Source organism: Echinops telfairi, unplaced genomic scaffold, assembly GCF_000313985.2.
Source record: "Echinops telfairi isolate 266 unplaced genomic scaffold, ASM31398v2 ScPeMD7_3533;HRSCAF=4204_1, whole genome shotgun sequence".
Taxonomy (NCBI): domain Eukaryota; kingdom Metazoa; phylum Chordata; class Mammalia; order Afrosoricida; family Tenrecidae; genus Echinops; species Echinops telfairi.
In genome coordinates this window covers 31,959,315-31,968,100 of record NW_022107432.1, presented here as the reverse complement: position 1 = coordinate 31,968,100, position 8,786 = coordinate 31,959,315, and the positions used below count along the sequence as shown (strand labels likewise).

Sequence of the window (8,786 nt, the reverse complement as noted above, 5' to 3'; positions counted from 1 at the left end):
GTAATGAATTTTCCTACAGGCTTATTGAAATCCCCTCATCCAAAAGGTGGCCCAGTGAAGACTTCAGAGAGTTTAAGGCAGAGCATTTTAGATAAACTTCAAAGAAGGGAGCAGCAGAGCTAAAGGATAAACCACTCAAAACCAGGCTCACGGCTCTCCAGCCAATTCTGACTGGGGGCACTTACAGGGCCAGCTGTGACTCTTTATGGGTGCAAAGCGGCTCATCTTTCTCCTGCAAAGTGGCTGGTGGATTTGAACTGCTGACCTTGCAGTTGGTCGCCCAAGACGCAATCTCCTAAACCACCAGGACTCCTGATACCTAAAGCATCACTTGAGAAGTATGGTTACTGGAGGACTACAAAGTCCACACAATGGCTATAGGCTGTACAGAAGGCACAGCCTTATGGAGGGCAAGCACAGGCCCTTGAGTCTCCCACAATCCTGACTGCACTCCATCCCAGAGCCCCCAGGAGGAGCCACCAGATAAACCAAAACACCCAAAAAGGACCCTGTCCTCAAGGGTCCATTTCTCAACATAGCAGGGTTGGACTCACGGTATAATTTTAGATCTAAAAATAATACCCAAACATGTTTTCATAAGAAAGGCTGTAAGGGCCCTAATAGTTCCAAGCGTGCAAATGCTAATGGATATCCTTTTGATGAGACCAATTTAGGCACAAATGAGTCATTTTGGCAATCCTTAGACTGAAGAAAAATACACTTCTTTTAAGGTCTCTTTAAAAGATTTTTTTTTTTAATCCACCGCCATCAATTCCTACTTATAATGATTCTATAGAGGGTTTCTGGAATGAGAAAGCATTATGGGGGCAGCCTGCCTCCTCTTTCTCCCCCAGAGCTCCTGCTGGGTTTGAACTGACAACCTTGCAGTTAGCACCCAGTGCCTGGTCCACAGTGCCACCAGGGCTCCAGATGGCACAAATTCAAGCGGCAGTAAATAACCCAAGTGCCTCTTCTATTCTCAACTCCCACACGTCTTGCTGTGGAGGGTGGGAGAAGCACGGGAGACGGCCCGTGGGCCTGTCTTGGCAAGAGGGATTTGGAAAGCAAGACAAACGAAAGCAAACTGGCGAGCAGTGCGACTCTCGGGACACATCAAACCGGCAAACTGGCCCGCAAATGGAAAGCTTTGTGACTGTAAGGTCTACTGATTCACTCGACGACCAATGGTGGCCCAGTCTAAGTCACTGTTTCTACCCTGAGCATTAACTGCGCTGAAAATAATGAATGCTGGACAGGTGAGCTCTGTGGACCACTCCACTGTGCACCGAGCCAGGCGCTGCTCACCGTGGTCCGAGATACAAAAGGCATTGCTCTTCCCGCTGCATTTTCTCCAGGGCTTTGTCAATTCCAATTGGAATGTCGTGGTCTTCTCCTTCGCCAACAATGAAGATCACATCCCGGCTGTCAAACAACTGCCCACCACAGTGGCCCACCAGGTGTACTGTAGGACAGAAGACAGGACAATCGGCAAAGCAGCTCAGGGCCTATTCCCATCAAATTTACTCGACTCATCCCAGAGAAATTTCATATCAGGGAAGAGGTTTTTGTTTTACTTCAAGACAAAATTTTTAAAATGTACAAAGATCATTTTTTTTCTCGGTCACTTAGATTCTTGTTCTATGATCAACAATTCTCTGAAAGTGTCCAAATACTGTTACTACTAAATACACTGTATTCCTTTTCCTTAGGGTCTTTGACAGAGTGAGAAAATGGGTGACTGATACACTATCACAACATCCACACACTAAGTTATCTTTCACAAATGAAAGGCCTTTATTCCTATATTGAAATTAGGGGTCCCCCCCCAAAAAAAAACAAACAGGAATTGTGCTGGGTGGAGTGGAGCTTTCGTAGTACGCATTTTTCCTGCTGTGCACGCATCAAGCAACTCACTCTGAGTTAGTGCACCCAGTGGCGTCACCTGGGAAGGTTCTTTCTGGTCACAGTGAATTTTTTTGTAAAAGCCGTTTTTTGCTTGAGCCTCAGATTTTGTTTTTTGGTGTGTGTGTGTGTGTGTGTGTGTGTGTGTGTGTCTGATGGCTGATTTAAGAGAACAGTGTGTGGCTGTGAAATTTTGTTTCCTGTTCTGAAAAAGTGCAGCAGAAACTGTTGTGCTGGTGAGCACAGCTTACTAGGACAGCACTACGGGGAAAACTCAAGTGTACGAGTAATTTCTCATTTCCAAAATGATGAAATGTCGACTGATGACAAACTTCTTTCTGGACAAAGGTGTTGACTTATAAAGTATTTGGAGTTCATTCCACCAGGTCAGACTCTGAATCAAGCTTTCTATTTAGAGGTTCTGAAAAGATTGTGTAACTGTATGTAACAAAAAAGCCTGATTTGTGGTTTTGCCACCATGACAATGTGCCTCCTCACACCTCTCTCAGTGTACCAGTTTTGGGCAAAAAACAGCATGCCTCTTTTGCCCCACACACCTGACTAACCTGACCTCGCTCCATGTGACTGTTTTTTGCTTCTGCAAATGAAGACGGACATGAAAGGATAGCAATTTGATGACACAGAAGAGGTGAAGAAAAAAATGAGGGAGGTGCTGTCAGCCATCCAAACAGATGAGTTTGAAAAATGTGTTTCCAAGAATGGAATTAAAAAAAAAAAAAAAGGAATGGAATCGCAGATTTGACAAATGGAGAGTACTTTGCAGGTGAAGAGGTTGCTTTGTTAAAAAAAAATTAAATACATAGCTTTGAAAAAAAATTCCGGTTTGGGGTGGTACCCCCCTCACACCATATAATGGTCTGATTCACTAAAATGCCTCTTTTCTAAAATGGGTTGGTCTGCTTTAAATCAATAACTTGCTTTAACAAAACTAAAAGTCACTTGCTCCACCCTGACCAATAAAATAATTACTGTTGTCCAAATACAAATTCAATTCCAACTTACTCTACTTTTGAACTACGTGATCTCTAATTCCCTTGAGGCTCTAAAATTCTATGATTTTACCACCCAGTAACATAGCTCTCAATACTGCCCAGAACACAGCTTCAAAGGCTAATTCTTGAAGTTAATCATTTAACCAAATTATCTTTAGCTCAGGCTTGGGAAATGAGATAAACTCTGAAGAGTAAACAATAGTGTAGACACTAGGTACCAAAATATCACCTGAACATCTATGCTTTAAAGCTCTCTACCCTTCTTAAGGGGCCCTGGTGGCATAGTGGGGTTACACATTGGGCTACTTACCATAAGGTCAGCAGTTTGAAACCACGAGCTGATCCTCCAGACTAAGATGCGACTTTCTATTCCTTTAAGAGTTACAGCCTCGGAAGCCCACAGGGCAGTTCTACTCTGTCCTATAGGCTCGCTATGAGTTGGAATTGACTTGATGGCAGTGAGTTTGAGGGTTTTTTTACCCTTCTGTAATTCACTAGGATTTAACATCCTCTCTTGATTAATGTGTTAGTCTGGGTACGCGTTAGAGAAACAAATCCACAGAAACTCGTATGTATAAGAGAGAGTTTTACATAAAGGGTAAGTGCACATCAAGAAAACATCCCAACCCAGTGCTGCCCAAGCCCACAAGTCCAACATTAGCCCATATGTCCAACACCAATCCACAAAATCCCCCACCTCACAAAACACACACAATGATGGCAACTGCAGGAGGAAAGCCGAATCAGTGAGCGTGGAAGCATCTCAGCACTGGCAGGGGTCTCCACACGGCTGCTCCAGCACCCAGGGCTGCATCAGGGTAGGTCCATGTGGCTTCTCCTTGGGGATGTCTTGCAGGAAGTGAGCTTTGCCAGCTGAAGCAGGAACTGGGTAAGGCAGCTGCACCCTGGTCCGACCATCAGAAAGCAAGAGACCCGAGAACTAGAAAGGCGAGGCTCACTGAGCCATGCATCCCTCTGCCCTTCAATTATCCCCACATGTGTTTATCGGCCAGGTTGGCACAATAAAGTATCTACCTCAATTGGTGTCCATCACTGACACAGGATGGGCCTAAGGAGCTTGGGCCAAACTAGAGGAAGCCTGATTCTGGAGTCAGCCCCTCCAAAGAAAATCCAGACTGAGGCTGGCTGTGTGGGCGAAGCTGATCCCGAAGCATTTTGTTCTATGTCCCATGCTCATAAGCACAGATGACTCGTTCTGTTGCACGCACTTTCAGAATGTTCTCTAGATACAACTTGTCATCATTATAAGTTCTTCTGGGTTGGAAAGTCTTTTTAAAATAAATTCAACTTTATTATTTTCACATCCATGCGTGCTAGTGAGGTCCTCCAGGGAGTCAAAGTCTTAAAATATTTTTACTAGAGTAAAGGCTGATGTTTCTAAAGGGATGGGGCTGTCTTAAGAGTTTGAGTTCCTAAATAGTTTAGAATCTGCCCCAGAAATTTAATCCAGATGAACAGAGGACACTTTTCATGAGAAAGGGTTTGAATTTCCAACCACGGGATGTGAAATTTTTCAAGTGAGGCGATCTCCTACCCTCACACCCCACAACGAGTTAACGGGGCTCCTTGGCTGAGGCTTAGTGTTCAAAGTATCATCTTTCTCCCAGAGGAGAGGACATTTAGTCGGGGAGGAAGCTATCAGTACATTGGCTGTGGCTTTTGGTTGATCAACTTGAGCACGGTTTCAAAACAGGAAATCCAGAGACTATGAAAAGGATATTCCTGCGTGTGGGTTGGTTTCCTAGGCTGGCTCTCAGCTCGATGCACATACCTGATAGTAAATTTATATCTAAATAATGTCAGAGGTGTTCTTTGGATGTGATAACTCATCAGATTTAAAAAAAGGATTGGCCCCTAACAAACATGCAAATTAAAAACAACCGAAGCAAAAAAAATAATTCCCAAATTATATACAAGCAAAAGTAAGACAGCAAAACAACACATTCACTGCGGCTGATTTCTCTCAGAGGGCCAGTAAATGATAGAGGCAGTGTGTGAGGTTACCTATTAAAAAAGTAAAATTTTGTAACAGCTCTTATAAAATACTTGCTACCTGGTAGATGGGCTAATTCCTTTCTCCCACCCCCATAAATATAACTCTTCTAAACTAGATCTGAACAAACCCTCCTAAGGCACAGTCCTTTATAAATCTCCTTTCCATACTGGCGTTAGCTGGAAGGTCGAAGCAAGAGGGGTCCTGCAGCTTGGGATGAATCCAGCTTCGCAATAGCTGTAAGTAGCAGAAGCTACTGCTTTGCCAACCAGTTTCAGAAAGCAAAGCACTGGGGTGTGCTAAGTTCTCACCGACACCAGCCTGGCTCGACAGATACCCGCGGTGGCCACAGGAGGGCCCTCCCTCTCGCTCTTAGGACCAAGGCAGCCCTGCGCGCCTCCCACAGATTCAGATTTTCCTTTTTTATACTTTCCCAAGGAGCGCTCCCCTAGGCCACCGTGGCTGTGGGAGACCTCCGGTTGCTTTTGACCTTCCATCGTCTTCTTTTTTTTGACCTTACAATCTTTCAGTGCAAATACTCGCTTAATAAATATTTAATAGTAACTGATGACTCACTGGGAGCCCAGCCTCTAGGGCTCAGGAGGTCCGCGGCTAATCCCAAGCAGTATAATTTGCGGGAAATAAATGATCTATGACGCGCTCTCACAGACTCGAAGTACATACAGGATGCTTCTACTTGGGGCTTTTTCAGCAAAGAAATAAACACGTTGGGGGGAAAAAAGACACAGCATGCTCTCTTTTGAAAGTCTATGTAACTTAAACTGTGGGGGCTCGTGGTGAAGTTCGGAGGGAGGGGTGTCCCCCGACCCCCAGCCCCACCCCCAAGTCAAACCAGACCCAATGATCCCAGCTTGGCTGCGCAATCCTGGTATAACCACATCAAGTGAGCCCCGGCTGCCGCCGGCAGAGCGGGCTCTGACTTATTGTTCTCCGCCTGCCCTGGAGCAATCTTGTTTTGAAAGCTCAGAACAGCCTGTTCCCCATGTGGCTGGCACATGAACTCGATGTGCTGACAGCAATTTGTACTCAGATTAAAACGGGGGAAAGGAAAAGGGAACGCACAGCAGTCACAAAAACTGCAACGCAAGAACTCCCCCCTAATCCCCACCCCCACCCCAGTGTGTGTTTTAGGAAGCCAAACTGAAGGAGAGGCTCCCTAACTTTCAAAACAAACAACGCTAAAGGCGTTCGCTCTGGCGTCCGCTTTACCCTCTTCTAATGATAGGAGTTGGTGTCTGATCGATTTGCACTCATTCCCAGAACAATCACTGGGCCATGGGGATTTGAATGGGAATGGCGTAAGGGCTTCACCAGCAGGCGAGCCCCTGACCCGATAGCCACACGTTGCGACAGGTTGCTCCCACTGGGCGAGGGTTTTCTCTGCTGCCCAATCCCTCAGGGAAGAGTTTCTCCTGCCTGCACCTCCGGCCTCCTCTGGGGGACAGCAGGACTCGACAAGCCGGAGAGGCGCCCCAGGAGGAAGCTGAGACGGCATGCGAAAGGCAGCCGAGGTTGAAATCACAAGGCAGAAGACGAATTGTTCCCATCAGGCAAGGTGGTCCAGCCTCCCCCATCACAAGTGGCCGCCCTGCTTCCTTCCGCTGTGCCCATTCCACACCATTCTGGCACCCTGGGGACCTGGCTTCTTAAACAGAGTTAACACTTCTGCAACAGGCTGGCGTTGTTTAGTCTAAACAGGAAGAACACCTTCTATAAATACATACATTCAATGAATCCTACCCTAACACAAACCTCGCTCTTTTTCACACCAGTGAGGGTATGGACTCGGGCAGTCACGCCTGGATTGCAGTCTCATTCTGCCACTAAGATGACACGGTCTTGGGCAAACTTGATTCTGACTCGTGGTGACCCTAGCGGGCGGGGCAGAACTGCCTCTGTGGGATTCCGGGACAAAGGATGGGAGTTTGGCCCCACCCTTCTGCGGAGCCGCTAGAGGTTGCAAACCACTGACATGACACTTGGTTCCCTAAGCTGAACCACTCACGCCGCCGCCAGGTAATTCATATCATCTGAAGTTCAAGCTCTTCCTTCTAAAATAGACATCAGAATGCGAGCAAAGTCATCATTGGTGTGAGAGCTAAAGACGCCTCACTGGAGGGTTTGGGCCCGGTATCTGACATTCATGTATTTAGCAGACAGGGTGTTCATGAGGGAAAACACTATCACAAGTGTAGGTACAGAGGCAAACTTAACGGATGTTGTTTTGATTCTTTTCCTGCAATTAGTGGTAAACTATACCGGATTTAAAATGTTTTGGAACTGTGTGAAACACACACAGAGCGATCCAACTAGGAACAGAACTGCGAGTGGGCAGAGGCAATGTCTTCTATTGCTCTCAGACTTCACGGTGCCCAGGACACAGTGCAGGGACCGAAACTAAATATTTATTCAATGACTAACCTGAACACAGGGCATTAAGGAAAAGGGCAGCAATTTTCACCAATTTGTATAAATTTTCCTTTTTGAATCTAGTCGTTCTCCTATTTTAATAAACTCCCGGAGGCTATCAAAATTCTTTTCTGATTTGGAACTTGCATGGCTTTCTTTTTCACATGCTATCCTAAAATAAGTAAACCATTGGCTAGGTTCTGAGTAATAAAGGAGACTGTTCTTCACCAAGAGTTTACTCCACCTGGAGACCCAAAAGATATTCTCCTTAAAAAAAAAAAAAAAGATAATTTCTTAGTAGAAAGGGGCTATAAGATGGAAATGAGTTCTCAAAAAAAGGATAGGATCTAAGACTTCATATTTGGAGAACTAAAGGATTTGTAATCAACCATGCCAGTTCCTGCTGAAAGCTAGCTGGATGGATACCCATGGAATAAGATTTTAACATAACTAACACAAATAAATCTTCATAAAACATCAACAAAAAAAGAAAGGGGCTAAATTCTTATGTGGAGAGCATATAATAAAATGGCCTAAAGAATTTACTCTCATTTCCTAAACTTAATTGTCAGGACATTCGTAATTACTTCAAAAACCTGTGAAACACAAACAAATCCACCCTCCCGGCTTAAGCAGCTCTCACCACGGGCATGCATGAAAATCTCCCCAGTTCAAACACTGGTATCACTTTTGGTGAGCTAGTGTTTCTTTCGCCTTTCCTCTCTGTTGTTGTTGCTTGCTTTTTCTTTTTATTTATTTATTTTTAATCATTTTATTCGGGGATCATACAACTCTTATCACAATCCATCCATACATCAATTGTAGAAAGCACCTTTGTACCTGCATTGCCCTCATCATTCTCAAAACATTTGCTCTCCACCTAATCTGTTGTTTCTTTATGTGCTGCGATATCCTGGACTATCTTTCGGAGCGCAGATGCCCAGACAGGCAGGATGGAAACTGGCCACATGAGGGGTGTTGGATGGCAAAAGTGTCCTAAGCAGTGGGTTGTCTTCTCCTGGCAGACCTTTTCTCAAAAGAATGTACTGCCTGGCTGGGGGTGGGGGTTCCTGGGCTAAGCCTCCACAAATATTTGATCCGCACCTATTATACCAAGTAGGAGGAAGAGCACAGGAAGGTTGCCCCCCACCCACCCACTCATGCACGGAAAAGGCGCTACTTCTGGAACAGAGTAGCCTATCTACTCCCTTTCACTTTGTTCCGCTTCCCCCAAATCTGTCCCCTATGCATCTCAATCAAGTGAATGGCAGCACGTATTTCATGTAGTGTTGTTTGGAGAAATTTATTTTAAAAATTCAAAGGCACTTTAGGTTCCCATGATCCGCAGGAGAAAAGACCTGGTGACCCGCTTCCGTAAAGACTACAATCTGTTTTTCATTGTTACTACATCAACCCCTGACTGGCTC

At 45.3% G+C, this 8,786-nt stretch overlaps 1 protein-coding gene across 1 annotated transcript in view; it reads right to left on the bottom strand.

Moving 5' to 3' along the window:
- The window catches only part of FKBP5 (FKBP prolyl isomerase 5), a 65,939-nt gene that overhangs the window by 21,691 nt on the left and 35,462 nt on the right, over window positions 1-8,786 (bottom strand). The window contains exon 5 of the mRNA XM_004710725.2: window positions 1,306-1,462. Coding sequence (XP_004710782.1) covers window positions 1,306-1,462 — 157 coding nt within the window. The remainder of the gene's footprint in view (window positions 1-1,305; window positions 1,463-8,786) is intronic.